Source organism: Capsicum annuum, chromosome 4 (genome assembly GCF_002878395.1).
Source record: "Capsicum annuum cultivar UCD-10X-F1 chromosome 4, UCD10Xv1.1, whole genome shotgun sequence".
NCBI lineage: Eukaryota > Viridiplantae > Streptophyta > Magnoliopsida > Solanales > Solanaceae > Capsicum > Capsicum annuum.
This window is the reverse complement of record NC_061114.1, coordinates 22472977-22500777: the sequence shown is the minus strand read 5'-3', so window position 1 is coordinate 22500777 and position 27801 is coordinate 22472977. Positions and strand designations below refer to the sequence as shown.

Sequence of the window (27801 nt, the reverse complement as noted above, 5' to 3'; positions counted from 1 at the left end):
GCCTCAAGCTCGCCGATTGGTTTTTCTTCTTGTTGTTTGATCGATACCATCTCAAAATTGCCAAAAGCCTTCTTATTTTCCTTTGATATTTGGATAAAATCTTGTCGACGTCCACTGTTTTGGTCCTCTTTGGTGGTTGTTTCGCTATTCGGGTCAGATTCGTCGCTGTCGAGGTTCTATTCGAAATTTCAAGTTTGGGTTTTCTTTATTATCGACGAAAGTAAAATCTATTGAGGCAGTTTTGGGTTACTATTTATCGATACCGAGTTGGGGTTTCATTGTTGTTGAGGTTTTCTATTTGAGCTTTCGGATTCGAATTTTTTTCGACTCTTATTGTCATCAAAAATTCGATATCAGAAGGTCCATTCCTTAACTTTATCTTTTCATTATTTCGAATGTGGTTTTTGTTGTGATTTTGCGATTTGGGTTTGGATATTTTAGTCGTATTAATTGTTGTTGCGAGTATGAATTACTAATGTGCATGAAAGGTTGAATCTCTGTTGAACGTATATGTTTGATATGGGTTTCGAATATTGAAAAGGGATTTGATGATCGAATCGGTTTAGTCATGTGGTTGAAAAAGGATTTTGGGGTGGGAATAAGAAGTTGTCAAAAGTTGAATGTAGTTAAATTTTGGACTTGTCATTTTATTTAATTCGGATTAAGCATGAATTTGATAGAATCATTTTAAAATCAAAAGCTTGATAGGCAACATAGATCGGGTAGGCGAATTTAGGGATTTTGGATTGATGGAATATTTGATTTGTGTGATTGAATGGTTTTTGGCTATATGTGCTTTGGGATCACTTGTATCATTTGGCCGGAGAATGCCCCAAAGTACTTGTATTATTTTTATCCGGGGAATGCCCCGAAGTATTTTGTACCCGGAGGACATTCATGATGAAGGCCCGAGGCAGCGGGTTGGAGTTTAGTTTAGGACTAGCTAAGAATAGAATAGGTTTTACCTTTCCGTATGTTGTTATTTTTGGACTGTATAATTGGACTGAACATTATTATTTTGGTTTTGGATTATGGTTTGACGTGTTTGTTGCTTGTTTATGTGTTTTATGTGTTTTATACATTCGTGATGCCAAAATAGCTGATACACTCCACCAGGCGATCGTTGTCAAACCACAGGACCGAGGGGTGCCTAACACCTTCCCCTCGATCAACAAAATTCCTTAGTCAGAATCTCTGTTCGCGGATCAGTTCTACAGAGTCAAAATCATTTTGAAAAGAATTTTTCAAAGGTGACTTGACACACCAGACTATGCCAAGTGGCGACTCTGAGTTTTGAATAAAATAAATCCTTTTTGAAAACAAATTTTCATATTTTGTCACTTAATAATACAAACCCTTTCAAACTTAAAAATGAATCTTTTTCGGTTGAAAAAGGGGTGTGACACTTTCGAAGTATGATTTTAAAATGGTTTTTGAGGCAGATAAGTTTATTTTATCTAAAAATGGCATATTTGTTTGAAAAGGTTATGTTGCAAATGGAATGTTTAAACTCAATATTGAAAATGAAAATATTTCTGCTTATCTTGTGGAGTCTCTGGACTTATGGCATGAACGTCTTGGACATATGAATTTTAGATCCATTCAACTTATGGTGAATAATGAATTAATTAAAGATTGAGGAAAGAATCATACTACTAAGTGTCTTATTTGTAGTAAATGCAAGATTACAAAAAAACCCTTTAAGGTAGTTGAAAGGACTTCCAAGCTTTTGCAATAATCCACACTGATATTTGTGAGATGAATTGTTTGTCATGTCATGGAAAGAGGTATTTTATCACTTTTATTGATGACTACTCAAGATATACTTATGTCTTTCCATTGAAAACAAAAGATGAAATATTTGAGACTTTCAAAACATATAAAGTAGAAGTTAAAAATAAATTAAATTTGAAAATTAAATCAATTAGGTCTGATAGAGGTGGAGAGTACTTAAAGTCAGATTTTATTGATTTTTGTGAAAAAAAAGGCATTGAAAATAATTGATCATGTCCTATACACCACAACAAAATGGTGTAACAGAAAGAAAAAATAAAACTTTCATAGAAATGGTTAATTCTATGCTTTATGGATCTGGTATGTTTGAAAATTTGTGGACTAAAGCCTTACTTTCATCATGTCATATTTTGAATAGAATTACTTCCAGGAATCATAATGCATCTCCATATGAACTTTGGAATAATCGAAAATCAAATATAAATTATTTTAAAGTATGGGGTTGCTTGGCTCATGCTCGATTACCGGATCAATATTTAACTAAGATTGGATATAAAGGAGTAGATTGTGTGTTTATTGATTATTCACAAACTAGTAAGGCTTAAAAATTTTTAAATCTTGAGACCCCAAGTCCTCACAAAATTATTGAATCTTTACATGCTAACTTTTTTTAGTATATATTTCCTAGGAAAAAAATTCTTTTGAACAAGATGGAAGTTCTTCTATTTCTCCTCTTAAAAGGAAAATAGTTGAGTCATTGACATAAAGTCAACAAAGACATAGTTCAAGATCAGCCAAATCAAAAGACTTTGGACCTGATTCTCAAGCTTATTTGGTTAAAAGGGATCCTGAAAGTTAAGTTGAAGCTATGTCTTCACATGATGTTCCATTTTGGCGTAAAGCCATTGATGATGAAATGCATTCTGTACTGTCTAATAATACATGGATATTATCAGATCTTCCTCCTGGATGTAAACCAATCAGTTGTCGATGAATTTTTAAGAAGAAAATGGAATATGAAGGTACTTTAGATAAGTACAAAGCCCGTTTGGTAGCTAAAGGCTTTACTCAATTAAAAGATATTGATTATTTTGATACTTTTGCACCTGTAGCTCAGATGACCTCTATTCGTCTCTTGATTACTCTAGCAGCAATTCATGGTCTTATGATTTATCAGATGGATGTGAAGACTGCATTCCTGAATGGAGATCTAGACGAAGAAGTCTACATAAAACAACAAGAAGGATTTGTCATTCTTGGTCAAGAACGTAAAGTTTGAAAGCTTCTTAAATCTCTTTATGGATTAAAACAAGCTCCAAAGAAATGGCATAAGAAATTTAAAAAAGTTATGATTTCTAATGGCTACCTAATCAATGGTGGAGATATCCGCATATTTAGTAAATTTCAAGAAAATTTTGGTGTTATAATATGTCTTTATGTAGATGACATGTTGATCTTTGGAACTGATATTGAAAGAGTCAAAGAAATATAATATTTTTTTGCTTCACAATTTGAAATAAAAGATCTTGGAGAAGCTGATGTAATTTTTGGCATCAAAATTGTAAGATCAGCAAATGGTTTGACTCTTACTCAATTAAGTTATATTGAGAAGGTTCTAAAGAGGTTTGGTCATTTTAACGATGAACCTGCTCCTACACCATTTGATCCTAGCATCAAACTAGTGTGAAACTCTGGTGATATTCTTGATCAATTAACATATTCTTAAATTGTTGGGAGTCTTATGTATGCCATACATTGTACCAGGCCAGATATTAGTTATGCAGTAAGAACTTTGAGCAAGTTTACTGGTAGCCCTGGAGTTGAGCATTGGAATGCCTTAATTCATGTTTTAAGGTATCTGAAAGGTACAATTAATATTGGCCTGCATTATTCTCCTTTACAGCAGTTCTTGAAGGCTACGGTGATGCCACTTGGAATTCTGATCCGAATGATTCCAAATCTATTACTGCTTGGATTTTCACGTTGGATGGGGCAGTAATATCTTAGAGATTAAAGAAGCAAACATGTATTACTCACTCAACCATGGAGTCAGAATTTATCGCTATGTCTTCTTCTAGAGAAGAAAGTTAATTGGCTGCGGAGTATGCTGATAGATATTCCGTTATGAGGTAAGCTAATACCATCTTTGACTATATATTGTGATAATAAAGCCTTTATATTTAGGGCTTCAAGTGATTGTTACAATGGCAAGTCAAGACAAGTTCATTTCAAACACAATCATGCAAGAAGATTATTGAAGGATGGCATAATTCGCTTCAATATGTGAAGTTCAAACTCAATTTAACAGATCCTTTGTCTAAAGGGTTAGGCAAGGAATTAGTGGTACAAACTTGTAATGTGGTGGGAATAAAGCATGTTGAAGATTGATTGTACTTTATGTAAACCCTACCTAATGATGTAATCTTAGGTTCAAAGGAAAAAACAAGTAAAGTTACAATTGTGAAGCACAAAAGTTACAATTGTGAAGCACATCAATAAAATTTCCTTTTTTCCTAGAGAATGAGTAGATGTGCATAAGTTGAGATTTTTTATCTTGATAAATCTATAAGACCGAGCTCGGTTGGAGTAAATAATAATACTCTTGATAGATTTGACAGTATTCCTACAAAAGAGAAGAATGAGATTATATTCTCTTAATAAGTCTATACACCAATTTCGGTTAAAATGTGTAGGAATACTCTTGATAGATTTACTGATACTTTATTGTAAAGGATAATGAGATTAATTTCTCTTAATGAAATTCATAGACTATTTAGTCGGAGTATGTAAAGTTACTCTTGATGAATTCACCGCATTAAGTGCGAAGTGCAGGCCGCTTCAATAAGATTTTAATGGGAAAATCTTAAAGCACTTAGTTAAAAGGATTTAGGACACATGGCCGCAAGGTATCAAAGGATTTTGATTTTCACCGGAACATAGTAATATACGTGGGATATTTTTCTACTTCATTCAATGAACCACTTAGTTCAAGATTTGTTCACTAAGTAGTCAATGATTTAGAAAGTCTTCACTAGCTAACGGTTCAAGTCCAAAAGATACCATTATTGATGCATGTTGCTAGATTGATGTCTCAAATGAATTTTGTTTTTTAAAGATAATTTTTTTTTGAAACAAGTGGGGGATTGTTAAGTTTATGTTTCAATAAATTTTAAAACAAATACATCGTTAAAGATTTTTAAGAGTTATGCTTCAATTAGTTTTGAAACAAATGCATCACTTAAAGTTTTGAGCTACAAAGAACATGAATTTGACAAATTCATTATTCATTAAGTTTTACGTTTTAGGTTCTTGAAAGAAAGATATTTTTGTTTTGAAATATACATGAACCTATTAACTATTACTTAATTAATACCCTTCTCTTGCATGAAACTTTTATCCTATAAATAGTGTTTTATTTTGTTTGAAAAGACAAGCACTCAAAAAACACTATTTCCTTGAAAAATATTTGAGAGATATTGATCAAATGGTGAAATCACCAATTCAAGAATAGAAGAGTAACATTCTTGAATGCTACTTGTTTGGTAGCTTAGTTGAATCCCGAAGATAAAGTTGTTACTAGTTCTTTTGTTTGCTTGTAAGAGAGACTCCAACTATCTTCAAGAAGTGTATTATCATACCTCTAAGCCAAGCAAATTTATTTTGAACTTCTTGTACAATAGTCATTCTAACATATATATTATTGTTATTCTTATTGTTATAATTCTTATTATTCTTGTTATTGTTGTTATTATTTTTATTCTTATTATTGTCATTCTTATTATTGTTATTATTATTGTTGTTCTTATTATTATTGTTATTATTGTTATTGTTATTTTTTTATTTTATTGTTATTATTATTATTTTATTTATTAAATTACTAATTCATTCCTCGTTAAAAGTTTGAGTTATTACACTCTATTTAGATGAAATAAAAAAGAAAGGGGAAAAAGAGAGTGAAGGGAGGAAAATGTTTGCAAATTTTAGGATTTTATCGGGTAGAACAACAGTAAAAATATCTTTTTACAGTATATTCTTTTCTGTACTATAGATTCTCAAGAATCACTACCACCATCCACCTCCACAAGGCAATGAAATAATGGCAATACCCTGAACCCCATAACTACCTCAACCCCACCAATAAGTACAACTCAACTCATACATTTTTATCCATAAACACCATTTTTCAACAATTCCAACTGTAGAGACTTCTTTTTCCAAAATAACTGAATGGTGGTGATTATTCTTGGGAACCATAGCACCAAATAGAATATAATGTAAAAAAGTATTTTCATAGTTGTTTTGTTCTATTGAAGAACTTTGTTCGGTTGAAAGAAAAAGAGAAGGGACAAGAGAGAGTGGACGGGAAGTATGTTTGCAACTTTTAGGGTTTTATCAGTTAGTTTAAATATAAGACGGTGTTTGACCACTGCTGCCAAATTTTTTAAAAAAATAAAAATGCTAGTATTTGACCATACATTATGAATTTGATATTTAAAATTCGTCTTCAACTAAAGTATTAATTTCGGTTAAAATAATGACCAATTAAAAATTGTCAAGTGCTCAAAATGACATGTCTTAGCTTATTCTGATTGGTCAAGACATGTCATTTTGAACACTTGATAGCTTTGATTGGTCGATCATTTCTTTGACCGAGATTAACAGCTTATTTGAAGAGAGATTTAAAAATCTAATTCAAAATGTATGGTCAAACACTAGTTTTTTTTAAAAAAATATTAATAACATTGGTCGAACACTTGCTTGTATTTAAACTCATCGATAAAACTCTAAAAGTTGCAAACATACTTTCTCGTCCACTCTTTTTTCCCTTTCATTTTCTTTCTATTCAACAAAGTTTTTTAGTACAACAAAAAAACTGCGGAAACACCTTTTTATAGTATATTCTATTTGCTATGAATTCCCAAGTCACCACCACCAATACCAACAACTACTCTCATATGTCATGGGACAATGGCGGCACTCCCAACCCCACTATCATCCCAAAACCATAAACTATAACAACCCAACACATCTTACCCACAAACATCATTTTTCTGGAACCTCAACAACAAAAACTTCGATTTTCTCTCACCAATTCAGTTTTTTGTAAAAGAAAATTGATGTTTCTATTGTTGGGATTGCTGAAAAATGGTGCTTGTGATTTAAAATGTACGAATTTTAGGTTGTTCTTATTGGTGGGGTTGGGGTTGCTGCCTTTGTTTCATGTCCATATGAGAGTTAGTTGTTGTTGTTGGTAGTGGCGATTCTTGAAAAATTTAATGTTAGAAGAAATTATGATATGCCTGAAAAGCAGTATTTGATTCGTCTCGAGGCGAGGGCACGACAAAATGCCTCTAGACATACATCTAGGGTTTAATTCTATAAGGTTTACATTTAAGCATCCGATTATATGATTAAAACATGATTAATGTCCAGCGCTCTTTTTCAGAAACTAAAATTAAAATAAAATAACAATTCAGGGACCAAAATTTTAAATAAGATTACAAAAGTAACATTTAAAAATGAGTAAAAAAAAAAAAAAAAAAAAAAAAAACTTGAAGCAGATAGAATGCCACATCATCATCATCCAAAATTTCTCAAACCATTTGGCGCTCTACTACAGCCTCTTATTCTTCTCGAATTGATACCTGCACAAATTTTGCGGCACTGTTGTAGCAGCCATGGGAGGAATTGGAGCAGCCCTTTTTTGTTCTTCTCAGAGCTTTTCGGTCTTCAGTTACGCTCAAATTCATGTCCAAAATCGACCTTCATCGCCTCTACTAGTGCACAAATTGTCCAGTTTCAGTAATCATGATTTGATTTTGGCGAAAACTCGGAATCATCTTCGGTTTAAGGATGTTACGAGAGCTGCTGATTCTTCTCAGCCATCGTCTGTTATAACTTCCTCGGACAAGGATATTGTTCCTGATGATGAGTTTTCACTTGCCAAGGTTCCTTTCTTTTTGATTTTTTTGATTTTTTATTGAAGAGAATGGGAAAGAAATAGTGTAGAAAATTTTAGTAGCTTAATTGGTTGGGTTGTGTAAGTTGAACGTAATGATTATTTGGTAATTTGCATTTCTGTATGTATTTTGTGCTGGTCTTTAATTTTTGCCCCGGCAAATACCTTTTTCTTAGGATATAAATTTATATTTTTATATTATAATATACTACAAGTTATGCTCGTGTCCTTAAAAACTTATGTCCCGCAAGGCATAAATTTGATTTCTAATGTCAAATATTAATTGGCCATGGAAATCACATATTTAACTATATTTGAAATTTTTGCAATTGGATTTGTGTTTCGCTTAACTATATTTGAAATTTTTGCAATTGAATTTGTGTTTCGTCATACTTTCTACAAAGAATATTTAGAAATTTTTTGTTTGTAAATTTCCCAAAAAGCTAATTGTTGGTTCGTCTCTCCTAACTTTTAAAATTTTCAGCATTGAACTCATTTTACTAGTAATAACTATGGGTACAAATATAATACTCCCTCCCATTTAATTTATTTGTCTGGTTTGATTTGAAATGGAGTTTAAAAAAGTAAATAACACTTTTGAATCTTGTGATCTTAAACTGAAGATGTGTAGAATGTATCAAAATGTCATTTAGTCTTATGATTTTAAACATGTCATGTGGATAGTTGGAAATAAAGAGTTTCCAAAAAAGGGAAGAGGCATTCTTTTCAAATGGATTAAAAAGAAAAGTAAGACAAATAAACTAAGACGGCGGGCAGAATATTGAGATTTAAGTAGATTTTTACACATATATAGTTATACGCCGAGTCATAAGTTATGAATTCAAATAAACCTGTAGCCAAAAGGCTACCTACATCTTCTCGCTGTGGCTATTTAAAAAAAAAAAAAAAAAAAAAACTAGGTTGAAAAGTGTCTGGTGGACATGAACATGATTATTGAGGATTGGTATAGCCGTTCCAACTGATTTGGGACCAAGGCATAGTCAGTGTCACAGATTTTCAAATTCCACAAGTGAAACTCCAAGACATGGTTGAGGAGTTTCACATGTGGCATTTGAAACTCCGTAACAGTGGCTATTTTCCAACTACAAGGTTAAAAAGTTGTTGGTGGATATCGTTATATAGGATTCATATAACCGACATAACTAATTTGGGATCAAGGCATACTTGTTGTTATTGTAATTTCTGCAAATTGATTAATTTATGGGCTCTTAGGATCTGTCTTGAACGGGCTACCTGAACGTAAATTTTATATTTGGCACAATGAAACTCTGTCTTTTTCAATTTATCTAACACTCTTTCTATAATTAGAGTTTCAACATGCTTGATACTATTCTACTAATAATGCCGTTTTTTATAAAAAAATCATTATTCCATTATTTTATACAACAACTTTCGGTATTCAGTATTCAATTTTTTAAAAATTTTGTTGTGAAGTTTGCTCTATCAAACTAATATCTAGTCTGGTAGACTGGTATATTGCATTTCACTGCCACTAAGATGATCTGTAAGTCAAATTAACATCTGAAATTATATGCAGTCATACGTGTCATATAAAATGAAACAAAGGGGCTGTATTAAGTGCTAAGAAAATATTATAGAGGAATATGTCAGTGAGTGGGAATTAGTTGGAGATTTAGTGGAAAAGAACTAGACACTGGATTTCAAGTTAGAAATGTAAAACTTTATTTTTGCATTCGAATTAGATCATTTTTGAGCTTGACTAGCAATATATATTTGAATTGTACCCTTTTCAGTTCCTTTACCTACATCATTATGTTTTGTTTATGAATTTTTTTCCTTGCACCTATTTCTTTGTACTTCCTTCTTTGAAATGCTTTTCCTTAGGCTGAGGGTCTAATGGAAATAGTCTCTCACCTCCTAAGGTGCGGGGTGGGGCATGGGGTGGGGGTGAGAGGGTGGGGTTAAGGGCTGCATACACGCTACCTTCCTCGGACCCTACTTGTAGGATTACACTATGTATCTTGTTGGTTATTAATATGAATAATTTTCTTATTTTCATCATGTGTTTTTCTTTGCAATAATGTACAATGTAGTTGTACTTTTTTTATTTTAAAACCCATCTAATTTGGACTTCTCTTTGCTTTTATATCATCAAGAATGACTGCATTTTCAACCTATATCATTTTATTTTGGTCCTACAGTACTGGAATTCACATGATCTAGCGAGCCATTCGATTTGATGAAACGAACAGCATTATAGGCCGTCCATGTTCTCAAATCTAGTTGTCCTGAAGGAATTAACAATTGTTCTCTGAACCTGCTCTAATGTGCAGGTTTCATTTGGTGTTATTGGACTTGGTCTTGGTATTTCACTTCTCTCGTAAGTATAATTAATTCATCATGCTTTATATTATTGACTTCCTGATGTTTAAATCGACGAAGAAATACTTCCAAGAAGGGAGGGGGATGCAAGTCGGTCTCTACTATCCTTAGTTCTTGCCTCCCAATTTTTTTGACATTCACTTGCAAAGTTTTCCCCGGACACCACTATGTGGGAATACAGCCTCTCTACTTCATCTGAGTTAGTGGTATGGTCTGCGTACGCTCTACCCTTCCCAGACTCCACTATGTGGGAATACACTGGGTATGTTGTTGTTGTTACTTGCAAAGTTTTCTTGATATAGTTTACATAAAGTTCAAGCCTTGGAAACAGCCTCTGACAGAAATGCAAGGTAAGGCTGCGTACGATACACCCTTGTGGTGGGGTCCTTCCCCGGACACCGCGCATAGCGGTAGCTTTAGTGTACCGGGCTATTCTTTTATGTATGCATATCACATGGTAATAACATTGAAGGTGTTGGAGTCCCACATCGATAGATTAAAGGGTACTTGGTCTCCTTATATGGTCTTGGGCAATCCTCACCTCATGAACTAACTTTTGGGGTTGAGTTAGGTCCAAGATCCATTTCTTTATCATGGTATCAGAGTCAGACCCACCCAATTCATTGTTTTCGATGTCGGTCCCCATCTTATATTGTTTCTTTATCAGAGGGGAGTCGAGTCCTTCCTTTTTACTTTCCTTTTTACTGTAAATGTTCAATGAATGTAGAAATATTAGTTACCAATGATTTTGAAATGACAAACACATACAATAATTGCATGTTATTCTTCTAAGTGTCATGTTATTGACTTTGTTTTGTCCTTCACTTTAATTTGATAATTTCAATTAAAATCAATGGTAATGGCTCAAAATGATTTTGAAGGATAACTAAAAAAAAGTTCAGAATTAGATTAAGGGTGTGTTTGGTATGATGGAAAATATTTTCTTGGAAAATAAATTTCTTACTTACTTTCTAATGTTTGGTAAGTAAGCAAAAAAAATATTATTCCAAGAGTATTTATATGTGATCTAGCAAAACATTATGGATGGGATGTGGTGGGGATGGGATGGACAAGAGGTGGGCATTCAGGCATTGGGTGTGGGGGGAGAGACAATGAACTTGGAATGTCACTTGTGGAACTTGTTTTTCCTACTTCCACTAGGGAAGTTATTTTCCGAAAGAAAATGTTTTTCAAAACTCGACCAACCAAACATAGGAAAATTGGTTTCCTCCATACAAAACACACCCTTAGAGAGAACAATTATTCTAGTATAATTTTTCATAATTCCATTTAATTAAGAGGACTACTTTTGTACATTCATATATAAGCTTTTATATTTGTCCTGTCCTTTTGGTTCTTCAGAGCCCCACATTTTTTGCTTTATTCTCTACCCTTATATTTTCATAGCAAAGAAAAGAGATTATTGGGGGTCACGTTTCCTTTTCTTCTCATTTTTGATACATTTAGTGTGACCTTAAGTCTACCTTGACTCCTCTATTGTTCATTATAGGTATGGCTTTGGGGCATATTTTAACATCCTTCCTGGTTCTGAGTGGTCTGCAATTATGTTAACATATGGTTTCCCACTTGCAATAATTGGCATGGCTCTTAAGGTGATCTCTGCCCTCCTGTTCTTGACCAAATTTGCTTGTATGAAGTTATAATACATAGGATCTCAGTAGTGAATTACTGGATCCATGTTTCCAAGTCTATTGTTGTTTTATTCACTGATTCAAATATATCTGTTGTCATTGCATGAACATGTGGACACACCTGTAATCCATCACCCTGATGATCCTGGTGGAGATAGAAGTTTAATTAGATAACTTACTCTCTTTTACTTCTCAGTATGCAGAGCTCAAACCTGTGCCATGCATTACATATGCAGATGCTCAGCTACTGAGGGAAAAATGTGCTACTCCAGTCCTTAAGCAGGTAATGTTCTTCTGAAAACCCTTTTGGCATGACGCTTTTCTTAATCATTGATGCTTTTCCCAAAGCACGTTAATGCATACCCCGAGAAGCTCCAACCTTTTTGGGAAGGCATGTTGTTTTAGCATGGTTACTCTGCCAAAAGATTGTGATTCTCAGAAGTCATTGATAATAGTCCCCTCTTCAGTTAAACATCCCCTTTTCCTTTTCCAGCAGTCCAAGAATGGTTTTTAGTATCCTGTAAAATTCACTTTATCCAACTTCGGCTACGCAATTATTTCATAAAGTCCACCTTTGCTGCTCTAATATACAAATTCATTCTTGTCCACCTTGACACCTCTCTGAATATAGTATTTTCTTTCTTTTCTATACCCAAGAGGCCAAAGTAACAGCGCTCCTTTATGTTCCCTGAATTATAACATAAAATGATCACAACCAAAGTAACAGTGCTCCTTTATGTTCCCTGAATTAGAACATAAAATGTTCACAAACGTGGACATTCATATTGAGATACAGAGTAACTTGTCGCATGTCACTGGGTCAAGTCAAACTTTTACAATACCTGATACGATTCTTCTGCTAAGATAAAAATGAAGACAATATGCCATTGTTTCCTAATATTGATGATTTGCTACTAATACTTCTTTATTGTACTCCCAGGAGGTTTCATTTCAGTTATTTCATATTCCAAGATGGATACATTCGTCAGTTTACTAACTAGTAATAGGGTTTTCTTTCTGTAAGGTCAGGAGCGATGTGATAAGATACCGTTATGGGGATGAACAGCATTTGGATGAGGCATTGAAGCGTATTTTCCAATTTGGAATGGTATTTCCTTTATCTTTGTGTTTTAGAAACTCTTCGTTTTCAGATTAAATTTGGCTATCTTTCTTGGGATGGAGATATAGCAAATACTGACGAATTTGCTGGTAAATATAACTAATAAATATGATAATTCCATTTCCAATAACTTGAGTCTTTGGATGAGGCGAGCTTTATAACTTGAATGGAAAATGATACCCCTAGCAAAAGGAAGTCTAAAGTTGACGTTTTGATCTCCACTTCAGAACTCATCATTCTCATATGCTTCATCTATAGGGGAAAATTATGCACACACCACGGGAAATTTTAAAGATATAATAAAATGTGTTTGCATTCTACTAGCCATTTACATAAGCAAGCAATTTTCATCATAACATGCAGGTTGAGCAGTGAACTTTCTTGTGGCTATTTTTTATTTAGCAAGAACAGACACCTATTCTTTATATAATTTTTCATTTCTAAGAATCTGCCAAATCCAGAAACTTTGTATGCAGCACCGCGCTTTCCCCTTTCGAAAGATTCATTAGCAACTTTTTACCATATGGTGAAAGTAATTGATTTGGGTCTCTAAGAAGCCTTCTTAGAATTTTTATGCTTAATTTGGTAGCAGGCAAATACAATCTCATGCTGCCGTGCAAGTTAATTTATTAATAAAACCTATTTTGCTCGGACTCTTCAAAAATTATCAGCAAGTGTGTGTCGGATTCTCCAAAAGTAGTGTATGTTTGGAGAATCCGAACGGGTGCGGCATCGAATGTGAAGAGTCCGCACAACTTAGAATAAAACATAGAGAAAAGAAGTTATCTCAACGCCGTTGTACCAGTAGCAATAACGTCATCTTCTTCACTAGGTTGCAATCAATTTTCTTTGAATGTTGTTGGGATGGGTTAACCATCGACTCAAAACCTGTAAAATGAGTATATTATGTATCTGGTTGCTCAAGTTTGGCAAATTTATCAAATTCACCCTCTACCTTCATTGTACTATCTTCTGCATTTTTCTTTCTTCTGGTTCAGTGAGTTTTGTTTCCATCTACTTTAACCCTCTAGCAACTTCATATCAGTCGCACTTATCGGCAGATTTATGCCCCAATTCTGACAGTGATGTACTTTTCTTAGTGGAATAGACACAAAATAGCTTTGGCAACAAGAAAAAAGTCAGTTATCTAAACTTGTGTTATATGTATCTCTTGATAAAATTTTCTGACTGCTCCTTTTCTTTTCTCTTTTTATTCAGGGCGGAGGAATACCACGTAGAAGTGCTCCAATCTTGCAAAATATTCGAGAAGAAGTATGCTCTTTGAACTTGATTATGTTTCTAAGTAATGATGCTTCCTCTTATGAAATGATATGCTGAGTAGTTCTTTTATTTATGTTGCTTACGTTCTGCTTTCGTTTTGAACATTGCTTCTGTCCCTAGTTAAGACTATAATTTCTAGATTTTGTAAATTATCCCTCCCACCTAAACTCTGTAGTCTCTGTGGATCCTACAGTTCCACTATTTGGATCTTGACAGTTGTATTCAGCTGTATCTTTTATAACCGAGGAATACCTTGGGACCAGTCCGTCCATAGTTTGAAACTCAATGGAATAGGCCCATTCCTTACCTTCTTCCACTTAAATATCGCGCTTTTGTTTGTGAGAGGCTTCAAAATTCTCATGTGTGCCTATTAGGATCAATCGCCTACCATCATGCCAAAAGCTTAGCTAATAGCAAGGCTGCAACTTTATTTCTTAACTAAGCCCACCAAGAAGCTCCCATGTTCGATCATGACTCCGACCTTAGCCGCCTCAGCTTCCTCGTGGGCCTTGCCACAGGATGTTGGTGTTACCCAACTGCACCTAACCCATAAATCACTGTTGTTATTTGGCTTTCACTAAGAAATTCAGGGATTTTAATCACTGTCCCGAAGAGCCATCACATAGCCAAAACTTCAATAATTGTGTTGCTTGTTTTCCTTTTCTTCCGACTTTTAATTTCAGCTGCTGATTTCATTTGATAATTTCTGTGTTTCAGGTGACTGAAGATGGTAAATACTGTCTGGTTCTGGTCTTTGAGGCAAAAGCTCTGCAGTTATCAGATTTCGAAAAAAGACAGGTAATACAACTATGCTGTAAATACATCCATCTCATCCACATAGTTTCAAAACTTATATTCTAATCGGCTTAATTCTTGGTAGGCAAAATTTACGTCTTTCTTTGGACCTAGAATTTCATCTGAAATTGGTTAGTTCTAAAGTTTGATAATATTGTTGACCTTATATATGTGATGTTGAAGTCAGACTTGTTAAAACTAATCCTCATAACGTTGTGCTTGCAGTAAAGGGAGAGAATGATCTGTATGAAGTACGGCTAATTTCCAACACAACATTGTAGATTGTGAAAAAATCTTGTAGCTCTGGGTATATAGAGAAGGTTCACCGTGCCACGTGAATATATTGATATTCAGTTTGCACTGTACATTGTTGAATCCATAGGAATATATAGAATAGTATAATGATTGGAGATTATAACCCCACGTTGAACTACATTGTATGAGACCTGCTTTTATTTGCCTCTGTATAATTGTAATTGTTGAAGATTTGGTTGATATAATATTTATAATTTGCCTACTATTCAAGAATTGGTGGAAGTTTGTAAAAGCTACAAGTTCCAATTTCATTTGCAACAATTAAGTTGGCCTGCGTTGTTTGGACTGCCATCTTGTCATCCTAATAGCTCGATTAGGGTTAAACGTATACTTTACCTGATATACAGGGCTTTTGTTGAAAATTTGATCCATTAGTTTAATGCGTAGAGCCAGTGTTCGAATACCAAGAGCTACGTGCAAAAGTAACCCATGAAGCAAGAGGGAACCCATACTAGAAATTGACATAGATGGGTTGTAGAAAATATCCAAATTTGACGAGATTATCCGTGTGGTTATGCATTCTTTGAATATCCCTTAAAGAAAAAAGATGGCCAAGGTTACATGTTCATCAATGTACAACATTACCCTTTTTCAATAATGACGTCGTGGCCATTTTATGCATATTTTTACTTATTTGGCTTCTATTTAATTCGTAAGTAACATCTTACAAAATTGTTACTGGACATCATTTAAACATGACATTAATCAAACAAATCTTTGCACAAATAGGTGAAATGAATCTTTGTTCAAATAGGTGATCTTCAATTTTTGCCTTTAAATCAGTGGTCTTCAAAATTTTTTCCTTAGCTTCTCATTTAATGAAATTTATGCGCCAAAGTACCTTAAAACTATGACTCAACTTTTGCTTTATCTTGCATAAGTTGGGTAGCATCTAATTCACATGACATAAATTTAGAGAACTTCAGCCTTGTTCGGAAAAAGTTCAGGAGGAATAAATTATGCCTTGTAAGGTATACCTTGTGGGTTATGAACTTAAGGCATAACGTTCTAAAACTGAACTTATGCCTTGTAAGGTATAACTTGTGTCTAGCAAATTTTGCCTTGCAGTTTTGAGGGGCATTCGTCAGAATGACCCTTTGTCAGACTCGCCTACACAAGATATTCACACTAGAACTCCCGGGGCTCGAGAAAGACAACATAGATATCCGGGTATGATAAAAGGACGCTACAAGATAATTCATATGGAAGCTATTGAATTACTTGAAGATACAAAGCTCGTCAACAAATGCAATTGAAACTAGAAACACAAGCCAACACATCAGTACACAAGAAATAGCATATTTCAACTCTAATTACTAAAGGACGATGCAAATAGGCATCACAACGAATTATACCAAACATGTCTTTATCATACTAACAACTTCAGCAGTGATACAAAGAGTCATCCAAAATCACAATATCAGGAGTACAAGACTAGGTTACTAAGCTGTCACTGCTGTCCATCACCCGACTCTTGTTTTGAAGCTTCCGTGATCTCATCCCCGACATCATCCTGGGATAATCATTTTACAACAGAAAAACCATTGTATGATTAGATTGGCAATGATCAAAGCAATAAGGCACATATTATTTGACGGACTAGTATTTCGCAAATCAACCTAGTCTATATCCTAGATGCACACAACGGTCATGGCAGCTCATGCGCATGATCAGAAGACGGAAAGTAATGCATCTAATTATCATTTTATGAAGAAAACTGTTAGTGGTTGAATCATGAATGTGCATTTCAGAGACAGAGAGTCTTACCGTGGCATCAGAAGTCCAAAGTGTGAGATTGTCTCGGAGAAGCTGCATAATCAATGTACTGTCCTTGTAAGATTCCTCACCCAATGTATCCAACTCCGCGATGGCATCATCAAAGGCCTGATACAAAACATCACTGTTTATTACGGTTTCTACACATTGATAAGAGCATCTTCTTGCTTTTATTTTTCTTTTATCATAGTGTTGCTTTGGCAGGGCTCCAAAACTACATACCACTCGCAGATAGGAAGGGCAGTGGGAATGGGAGAAAACTACACCTAAAAGGTACAGACAACCAGACCAGTATTTTAGACTACAAACTAACAGAAATTATCACTCATAAACTCAAGATAAGGGCATATGGATAAAAACAGAAGAGTAGAGGGTTGAGACATTGAATTTAAAATGACTCTATAGCTTAAATAACTTTCACCAGCTGAGTCGCTTGCACAGTGAAAGTATTACATCTTCAAGAGTCTATATCAATCAACTGTGTAACAATTTAAATGTCCTCAATGTGCTTTTACAATAATCTGCTTCAACTTTAATTATCTGTAGCGGAAGGCAAAGTGATACAAGTTGACAGTTGACAAAACTAACACCAGTGTTCACAAAGTTATACAAGCATATATTCAACCATGCCAAATTAATTGCACATTTGTTTTATCATGCTGCCTAGAAAGGGTTGAATATCCTTTCCTCAATGTCAGGTTATATATTTCTTTTGTGAGAATGGTAACAAAATACCAGGTTATAATTATCCTCTCCTCCAATCCTCCATTTCTTCTTATGCTAGTTCTCATCCCATTCTTTCTGAATAAAAGCTTGGCCACGGCTTATAGCCTTGAGAGATAATTATACTGTCGAAACCAATCAGGTCCCGTCCCATCTATGATTTAAGAAACTAACTATCAACAAAAATCTTCTACACAACAATAGATTCTTTAGACATTCACGTGCTTGGATAATTTTAATCACATTGGTTCTCCATTCGTAAAGATTGTTAGAAGAATACACATACATCATTTTCAAACAGAATCTTCAAAGTCTAGGCTGGTCTGCTCCCTTGATATGAGCCTCATACATATTTGGTTAAAGACTACATGAAATATTATAGCAACAACATGAAGGGTACATCACCTGAATATTTAAGAGACGGCAAATTCCTTTATCCTACCGCTACAAATAACAAGAAGATGCTCGTTTGTTAGTCTTTTTGAATCTTAATAATGCATATGACTGGACTATGGATTGTCTTTTCCTTTGTTAACTCACACTGGGCAAAAGGATCTATTCTTGGTTCCCAAAAGTCAGCTGCCTACTAGTCTCAGATAGCTCAATGTGTATCTTTTTTTTCATAGGTAAATTTCAATGTGATTCTTAGCCTCAAGCTAACAAAAAAAAAAAATCACTCATTTTACAAACCAGCCCATGCAATTTCTTGTCTCATCAATATTTGACATAAGAAAGTTTCACCCAACATAGAGTGAGATTTCGAAAAGATATACATTCCCCCAAATCTATCGAGTCGCAGAGCTGTTCTCCCTTTCCACCCTTATTTCAATATTAAGTGTTACGAATAAATATGTCTTTCATGGAACTAAATAGGCAAGTATAGTCAACAACAACAACAAACATCTGTTTTCTGCTTCTGCAGGGAGAGAGCTAATTCTAAAGCACATATTAAATGGAATCTAGAGAGCGGTTTGAAGATGTCCCACCCCGGTAAAGAAGTTATAAACATAACATCACAACAACTGACGGTACCTTAGAAAATAATTTAGCATGACATAATTTCTCCTAAAACATAGAAAACGACAAAATCCTAACATGTTTCATTGAACTTTGTACATGGAGTACTATAACCCCAGGTCACTAATGCCCCAAGACAACAGGAAAAAATAATGCAAAAGATATGATGCCTCCTTTCAGTTCGAACAGAATAACCAACTAAAATTTTTGGTCTTAGAGCGCAAAAATCACTTTGCTCCAACTTTCAGTCATAAAAGCTCATGCGACTGATGACTTCTTTCAATAAATTAAAAGGTGAAAATACAACCACTTAATGATAGAATATCAAACTTCATTGTCCTTGTGATGCACCAACTCTAAAGTTAATTTACAACAACAACTACGCTTCAATCCCAAATCCAAAGCTAAAGTTAACTCCTTCTGAAATTAATAAGGATATCTAACTCTTTCGTAGTCTAAGCATGATTGGCCAATCACGTGTAAGATAATAAGCTTAAGTTAAATAAATCAGCATAAGCTGAGAAAGATACCTGCTTTGCAAGGTTACAAGCACGATCAGGTGAGTTAAGAATTTCATAATAGAACACTGAAAAGTTAAGGGCAAGTCCCAGCCTGATTGGGTGAGTAGGAGCCAGTTCAGCCAATGCAATATCCTGTACCACAAAGACACAAAACAACTCGAATCATTGTTATATACATTAACCAGCTGATATAGTGAACACATAACCATGAAATCACCTACCTGAGCAGACTTGTAGGCTAATAAAGTGTTCTCTGCAGCTTCTTTCCTCTTGGCCCCTGTCTTAAACTCAGCCAAGTACCTATGGTAATCACCTTTCATCTTCAAGTAAAACACTTTGGACTCGGCTGTTGAGGCTGATGGTACTAAATGGGACTCAAGAAGGCTCAAAATCCCACCACATATCTTGCTGAGTTCAGCCTCAATTTTGGCTCTATATTCTTTAATGCTGCTAACGTGGTCTTCATTTCCACGGCTTTCCTCCTTCTGCTCAATTGAAGAGATTATCCTCCATGAAGCCCTTCTTGCACCAATCACATTTTTGTAAGCCACAGAAAGAAGATTCCTTTCCTCCACAGTCAGCTCTTCAACATCTGCCGTCTTCACAACCTTCTCCATAAACTCAACCATTTCCTCATACCTCTCAGCCTGCTCAGCCAGCTTGGCCATGTACACATTTTCTTCACGTGAATCAGCCATGTTTTGTTGTCTATAAAGCTACCTGATTCAACAAAATATCCCGGTAACTGAAGTTGAAAAATATCAGAAAATATTGCTTCTATACATAGCTGGACTCATTTTTTGGACTAAGTAAGATCATCCTCCTTACTTATTCCTAGAACATTTGTGGGACACTTTGAAGGCATTTAGACACGATGAGGATGAGATTTGAGGAAAAGTAGTTATTGAAGTTGAAGATGAACAAGCGTATTTGGAAGTTAAAGTTGTGTTTGAACATGAAAACAAAGTCGAAGCGATGAGTACAAACTTGGATTGACAAGTTTGGTTCACCCTTTATATTCGACTTGATAGAACTGGTCTCGTCTAAGCATTCTTTTAAATAAAATCTCATTAGTACTATTCAAAAAATCAAGTACGTAGCTTTTTTTAATAAATAGAGTTTCAAACATTTTCAAGTATTCAAAGTTAATTTAAATACAAGATTGTAAATCTTATTCAACAACATATGATGGAATGATGATGCACAAAAAAGAAATAGACATGTTTACCCTTGTACTCTAAACATTGTCAATTTGCCATCTTTCTTTGAAGGAGCGAGTATTTCTAGAGCTAAAACAGAGACAATCCAGCAATATTATCAAACTAGCTTGAAGAATCCAACTTAAAACAATCCGGTAGTCCAAGTTAAAGATCTTAATTTTTGTTCAAGCACATAACATATGAATTATAGTGAACAATCACCTTATATCCAAACCGCTAACATATGGATTTAACTTATATTCACTACAAAAACAACAACATACTCAATATAATCCCACAAGTGGGGTCTAAGGAGGGTAAAGTGTACGCAGACCTTACCCTTACCTCGTGAAGTTAGAGAGAATATTTCCAAAAGACTCTCGGCTCAAGTGCAACAAATCAAAGTAGTTATGAAAAAAATAAAATATGACAGCGAAGAAAACATGACAATTAATAAGGAAAACAGTACAGGGCATTTGGAAGAAAGAACAATAACAACAACAAAATAACGTGATAACCGAAACACAATAGATAACAAATGGTAATAAGTATCAAAAGCAAGAAACTAAATGTATAAGGAATACTAAGAGAGACAGGTGCTTCAAGACTCCCGTCAAGCCTAACTCACCGAAAATCAAGAAAATGCTCAATTACCTAGTAAGATTCTCTAATCCGCGGCCTCCGTACCCCCTCTCCAACGGCATGTCCACACTAGTTGAAGTTACATCATGTTCTGCCTAATAACATCTCCCTAATACTTCTTCAGTCTACCTCTACCTCTACCTCTCCTCATACCCAATATATTCAACCTCTCACACCTCCTCATTGGGCATCTACACGTCTCCTCTTCACATGCCCAAACCATCTCAGTACCGTCTCGCTTGACCATGGAGGACACTCCAATCTTGTCCACCATTCCTAATCTTATTTCTGAACGTGAAAGATTTTGACTGGCCAACATTCTGCCTCATACAACAAAGTCAATCTAAACACCACTCTATAGAACTTAGTCAATACAACAAAGTCTAGATGTAGTAGCCCTAGCTATATCTAAATCTGAACAAGTCAACAACATAATAATAGTACGTAGGAAGTGAAATATGGATTGGAAAAGTACCTGGTGATTGTAGAGTTGCTCTTTTGGAAGAAGAAGAAAAGAAGAATGGAATGGGAAAAAAATGTGAAAAATTGAAGTGTATTTATAGAGGGAAATTTTACGTGTTTCACGAGCTGATCCGTTAAAAGGACTCAATGGAGGACTAGTTGGTGTGGCTGGCCTTCACGGTTTTCCTTTGGGGTTCAATAAAAAGTGCTCCCGTATAACTCCAAAACTAGGCTTTTGACCATTTTGGATTTAGCCTCGTGTTTTTTCCAATCCAAGTTAATGTGGCAATTGGCCTTGCTTGAGGTTTGTTCTTAGACCACAAATTGACAATGTTGGTTCGCACTCATGCATTCGTGAACTCATTGAGGCTTTTGGGTTTGTTCTCTTTTTTTTTTTTGAGGGGGGAGGGGAAATTGAGTGTCCATCTAAAATTTTACTTTATTATCTATTTTTATTTGTTTTTTGAGTTATTTTAGATTGACATATATGCCTAATGTTCAGTCATTTTAGTTAATAGCAAAATTCATAAAAAGGATTAGAGGCAAGTGGATCAAAATCATTCTTTTTCTCTAAAACAACAAAGTAAAGATCAAGTAAAAGAATGTATATTAGAAAAAGGAAGGAAAAATACAGGAGATGAAAATGTTGATTGTTGAAAACCTTCTTCTTTTAAAACCCTAGAAAATGAAGCAAGTAATAGTTTTAGAGAGAGTTCTCCTGTCAGCGAACTCTTTTACTTGTCAATAAGTCAAGTCTATGTTGTAATGTGAAAAGACTACGTGCTAATTCTTAAAAGCTAGATTAGTAGCACAAAAAAATGTAACTGATGGGGTTAGAATCCACAATCAAGAGGGGTCATTAGTGCTTTAACTGGCACCTTCTTTGCCACTAAATCAATAGCACAATTCATTGTGGATTCCCAACTTATAAATTCTATATATTTACAAGATTTCTCAATATAAATACAAGATTCGTACGAAAGTTATTGTATTCTCAGAAATCCCCACCTTACCCCCTAAATCCGCCCCTGCATGTTTAGACTCGAGGCTGACTATTGTTCTGTCTGATGGTCACTATGAGGGCACTCCAACGGTAAAGCTATTTGCTACCAGGAAAAGGTTTTGCAGACTACCCCATTACAAAATGACTTCATTTGCGTCAAGGAAATACCACTAGTCATGCCAGGGGTTGCGATCCAAGATTTTCTCGAGCTGAAGTAAGAACAGCTTGCGTCTCAGTGATTTGGATTCAACCACGTGTCGTAATCTAACTCATCCATTTATCAAGCAAAAATTTTTGCATTATATAATATATGCCTAGAATTCATCATATATGTCAACTTCAAACAACTACAACTTAAAAGAGATACTACAGGTTTAAAGTTAGATACTTAGCAATCGTTTGGTATGCGGACATAATTATTTTAGATTTTTTTAGGTTAATTTGTACCACTAGACAAAGTGTCTAGCGGTAGTTTATCGATAATAAAATAAAAATCTCAAGATGGAGAGAAAGTACAAGTAAGGAGGGGTAACCTTACCGTACCTATCCTAATGAGGTAATGATTCTTTACTAATTAACAAGCATGAAGAAAATAAGAGTTAGAAAAAACTAAGTACTTTATGTTTATCATAGAGTTTATAATACACTCTATGATAATTTTACAAATGAGGATTCTTAAGTAATGCAAAATATAAACGCCAAGAAGAAGGTTGAGTTATCAATTTCGAACTTCTTTGTATATATGTATGAACTAAAAAAGATAGTTTCTTCGGTTAAAGTAACTTGAAGTATTTTTTTCTTATCTTCTTTTTCAATTTTTTTCAACGACACTTGATGGTTTGTCACTTCTTCTTGAATTTATCAAATCTTGTTGAATTTATTTATATTGTCATATAATTTTGCCTTGCTAGTCACATTGGTAGGTACCTTGAACAAATTTGTGACCTTACCATCCCAGCTATATATGTTGTCTTTCATGTGTCTTCTTTTTGCTTTTGTTGCTTCCACCGTAAGAATATTACGTATTAATGGATCACATATTTTTGGTAAGAAATTTATCTTGTCTCTCAAGTAAAGTAATAAATCAGTCAATTACTTTTTCTCCAAGTTAAGCATATATGATATTTCTTTAATGGTAAGAAATAACTATAAAAGTCCTAGGGTTAAAGTTATTTACTTAAGAGTTCCTAGCCTACCTATAAATACATCTGTGACTTCATCAGTTTGACATACCTTTAATAGGCATAGGGTAGAAAATTCTTAGGTCTCATCTTTCCCTCTTTTTATGTTAAAGTTTTTGACAAAGGTGATTCTCCACAACACTTGAATAATAATGGATGAAGGTATGTTCTTATTTATTTTTTTGTTGTGCGTTGACTCTGTATATGTGTTGAAATTCAACATGTGGTATCATGAGTCAGCTTTAGCTATGTTGTTCAGTGTTTCATTATATTCACAAATAGTTCATTGTATGAATTTGTTCAATGAATTCTCACTGTTCACTTGAGATAATGACTTATGGAATAGAACTTGTATCATTAGTTTGTTTTGTGAATATGCTATAATTCTTTGAAAAATTTTCTTTGAGTTTGTAATTAATTATCTCTAAGTGCAACCACACTTAAATCAATATAGTTACTGAATTGGCCGTGGTGTACTAAGAAGTTTTTTATTTGGCTATTTGAAATATTCTTAATAAAGTCCTTTAGTTATGTTAAAATAGTAGTATTGTTTAATTGTACATTCAATTGTTGTATCATATTCTTCTTATAATATCTTGATTAATTATAAGAAATACGAATGGTGTATTTAGAAGTTTTTCATTTGGCTATTTGAAATATTCTTAATAAAGTCTTTTAGTTATGTTAAAATAGTAGTATTGTTTTAATTGTACATTCAATTGGTGTATCATATTCTTCTTATAATATCTTGATTAATTATAAGAAATATGAATGGGAGATATGTAGGCTCAGCCTATTCCCTTATCGTATGCAGCCTATTATTACTATGGCTAAAGAATTACCATTTTAACGAAGGATATATAGGCTCAGCCTATTTTCTTATCGTACGATTTTTCTCTGATTGATAAAAGATGATTCATATAATGGATTGCTTTGATGTAGGCGCTGCCTATTCAATCCGTTTAGCATTTTAAGAATTAACATTTTATTTGAGTTAACTATTAAAATTAACTATTGTGAGATGTTACTCTGAATTCCTTTTATCATATGTTTAGGTTAGCCACAGTATCCCGAGCATATGATATGAAAAATATAAGTTCTTTAATCACATAAAGTTAAGTGATTGAAATATAATAACGACATCTACTAAAATCTTATTATCTCATCAAAATAGTAATCTTACCCCACAAGGAGGTAACTAGTTTGGTTAGATTAATTGGAACAGATAGTAAACTTTTATGTTTAAAAATTATATTATGCCCACGGGTATGGATTATTTTATGATTTTAATTGGTTTACTAGTCTAATGAGGTTAAGTAATTTTGTACATGAATTTCAACCTCTACCCATAGGAAGGTTTAGAATTTACTTAAGAATCAGTATTTACGTGATTCATTTTGGTAGTTATGTATTCCATAGCTTATGTATGTGCATCATTTTTTTAAGTTAACACAACTTTTCCTACTTCTCTATTTAATGAAAATGATTGAATTCCAATATTTTCTGGTGAAAACTTTACTGAATGGAGTGATAAATTCCTTCTCACTTTAGGGTGTTTGGTTCTGGATCTGACACTTTATGTGAAAGAACCATCTAAGCCCACGAAATCAAGTACGTCAGAGGCTAAGACTTTTTATGAGCGATGGGAACAATTTAATCGCTTGAGTTCAATACTCATAAAGGCTCATATAAGTCAAAGACTTAGGGATTCCATCCCTAAAAATGATAGTGCCAAAGCTTACATGAAAGCAATTGATGAACAATTTAAGCTCTGACAAGGCGTTGGCCAACACCCTTATGAAGGGGCTCTCAAGTATGACATTTGATAAAAGTTGTAAGTGTGTGAGCACATTATAGAGATGAGAGATATTGCTTCTAAAATCAAGTATCTTGAGGTTGATATGTCTGCACCATATCTTGTTCATTTTATTCTAAACTCTCTTCCTACGGATTATGGTTCATTCAAGATATCTTACAATACATATAAAGATAAATGATCAATTAATGAACTCTTGACTATGTATGTATAAGAAGAGGAGAGGTTGAAATATGAGACACCCGAAAGTATTAATTTGGTGACTCATGATAAGAAAAATGCAATAAAGGAAAAACGTGTTTTTATGAAGAAGAAGGGCAGTCTTGACAAAGACACTTGCCATTTCTACAGAAAGAAGGGACGTTGGAAGAAAAATTATCTGAAACACAAGAAGTGGCGTCAGAAGAAAGGTATTTTACCTTTATATGCTATGAATCTAATTCATTGATGTTTCTGATAATATATGGTGGATCAATTCTGACTCCATAACTCATATTGCCAAAATCATACAGAGTTTTTTAACTCTAAGAAAGCCAACAAAAAGTGAATAAAATATTTATTCTAGCAATAGGATGACATCACACGTGGAAGGCGTGGGACCTTATAGGCTTATTTTAAAAGATGTTTTTCAATTAGATTTAGAAAATACTTTTTATATTCCATCGTATTCTAAAAATTTAATGTCTCCTTCTAGACTATCTATAGCTAGTTATGATTTCAATTTTTATTTGTCTACTATGAAATTTTTGGAAGGCAATAAAGTTATTGATTTTGAAAATATGTATGAAAAGTTATTTAAATTTGAGCTAGTCCTTACGACTAGATGTAATGTCATAACTCTGCATGATAAAGAAATTGACACTAAGCGATGTATTACTAATGAGAACTCATCAAGTCTTTGACACAAGAGATTGGCACATATCTTTATTGAAAGAATAAAAAAGTTGGTTAATAATGTAGTTCCTAGAGCTCTTGATTTTTCTGACATTGAAACTTGTGTGGACTGCATAAAGGGCAAGAAGACTAGCAAATCCACTAAAGGTGCTAAAAAGAGCTCTCAATTGGTTGAGATCGTACATACAGATATTTGTGGACCTTTTCCTACCCCTTGCTTGAATGGTGAGAAATATTTCATCTCATTTATTAATAACTATTCAAGATATATGTATCTCTATCTTTTGTTTAATAAATCAGAAGTACTTGATGCTTTTAAAGATTTTAAAACAACAGTTGAGAAACAAATTGGAGCTCAAATCAAAACTATAAGGTATGTAGGGTGAAGAATAATATGGAAGGTACATAGAAAAAAGACAAGTTAAACGTCCATTTGCTGAGTTTCTTGAAAAAAAAGATATAATTGCACAATATACCATGCCAGAAACACCACAGTAAAATAGTATGGTAGAAAAGAAGAAACCCAACATTAATGAACATGGTAAGAAGCATGATTAGCAGATCAAGTTTATCTTTATCCTTATGGAGTGAAACCTTAAAAACTGTTATGTATATTTTAAAGATGGTTCCATCTAAGGTTGTTCCTAAAACACCTTTTAAAGAATAAAAATCTAGTTTAAGACACTTACACATTTGGAGATGCCCAACTAAAGTGGAGATTTATAATCGATATTTAAAAAAATTGGATGAACGAACAATAAGCGATTTATTATAAGTTATGTGGTTAACTCTAAAGGATTCAGATTTTATTGTCCTTCTCATTCTCCTAAAATTGTTGAAGATAGAAATATTAAATTTCTTGAGGAATATGAAATAAGTGGGAGTAGTTCAACTCAACTAGGGAAACTAAAAGAGATAAGGGAACCACTTATGGTACCTTTATATACTTAAAACTTAAATGCAAAACAGTTAAATTCTCATAAATTACCTGAAGAGCAACAAGCTCAAGAGTCACCACCATTTGATGAGTCACTTGAAGAACAAGCCGCTTTACCTGAACCCGTTATTGAATAAGCACCTAAACAAGTGAAAGTAAGAAGATCCTTAAGAGTTCATAGAGTAGCAATTTCTAGTGACTATGTTGTATACATTCAAGAGTCTTATATTGTACTAAAAGATGATCCATGTTCATTTTCACAAGATATGAGTGGAGAAAACTTCATATTTTGGTATGATGCCATGGAAGAAAAGATAGAATCTATGACTAAAAATAAAGTATGAAATCTCACTGAATTATCAAAAGGAGTCTGTACTATAGAATCTAAATGGGTTTATAAAATCAAAAGA

General features: G+C 33.9%; 2 protein-coding genes across 4 annotated transcripts; one reads left to right on the top strand and one right to left on the bottom strand.

The window, feature by feature from the left end:
* Positions 1 to 7211: 7211 nt before the first annotated feature.
* Positions 7212 to 15425, top strand: LOC107853944 (thylakoid membrane protein slr0575). 2 transcript variants are annotated; one of them, XM_016698929.2, is made up of 9 exons: positions 7212 to 7682; positions 10009 to 10055; positions 11568 to 11670; positions 11906 to 11992; positions 12734 to 12817; positions 14048 to 14101; positions 14828 to 14908; positions 14991 to 15036; positions 15131 to 15425. In XM_016698929.2, exons 1-9 carry the CDS (start codon positions 7413 to 7415, stop codon positions 15184 to 15186), a joined length of 828 nt encoding a protein of 275 aa, XP_016554415.1. In that variant the 5' UTR covers positions 7212 to 7412; the 3' UTR covers positions 15187 to 15425. The 2 variants fall into 2 exon arrangements, with proteins under 2 accessions (XP_016554415.1, XP_016554416.1); XM_016698930.2 differs by lacking the exon at positions 14991 to 15036.
* Positions 15426 to 16423: 998 nt separating this feature from the next.
* LOC107853945 (14-3-3-like protein) lies at positions 16424 to 21984 on the bottom strand. Of its 2 annotated transcripts, XM_016698933.2 has the most exons (5): positions 21574 to 21984; positions 19479 to 19973; positions 19267 to 19389; positions 16988 to 17104; positions 16424 to 16733 (listed from the first exon to the last, which is right to left on the bottom strand). In XM_016698933.2, exons 2-5 carry the CDS (start codon positions 19953 to 19955, stop codon positions 16671 to 16673), a joined length of 780 nt encoding a protein of 259 aa, XP_016554419.2. In that variant the 5' UTR covers positions 19956 to 19973; positions 21574 to 21984; the 3' UTR covers positions 16424 to 16670. The 2 variants fall into 2 exon arrangements, with proteins under 2 accessions (XP_016554419.2, XP_047267711.1); XM_047411755.1 differs by lacking the exon at positions 21574 to 21984 and having other exon boundaries at positions 19479 to 19977.
* Between the last annotated feature and the right edge of the window lie 5817 nt (positions 21985 to 27801).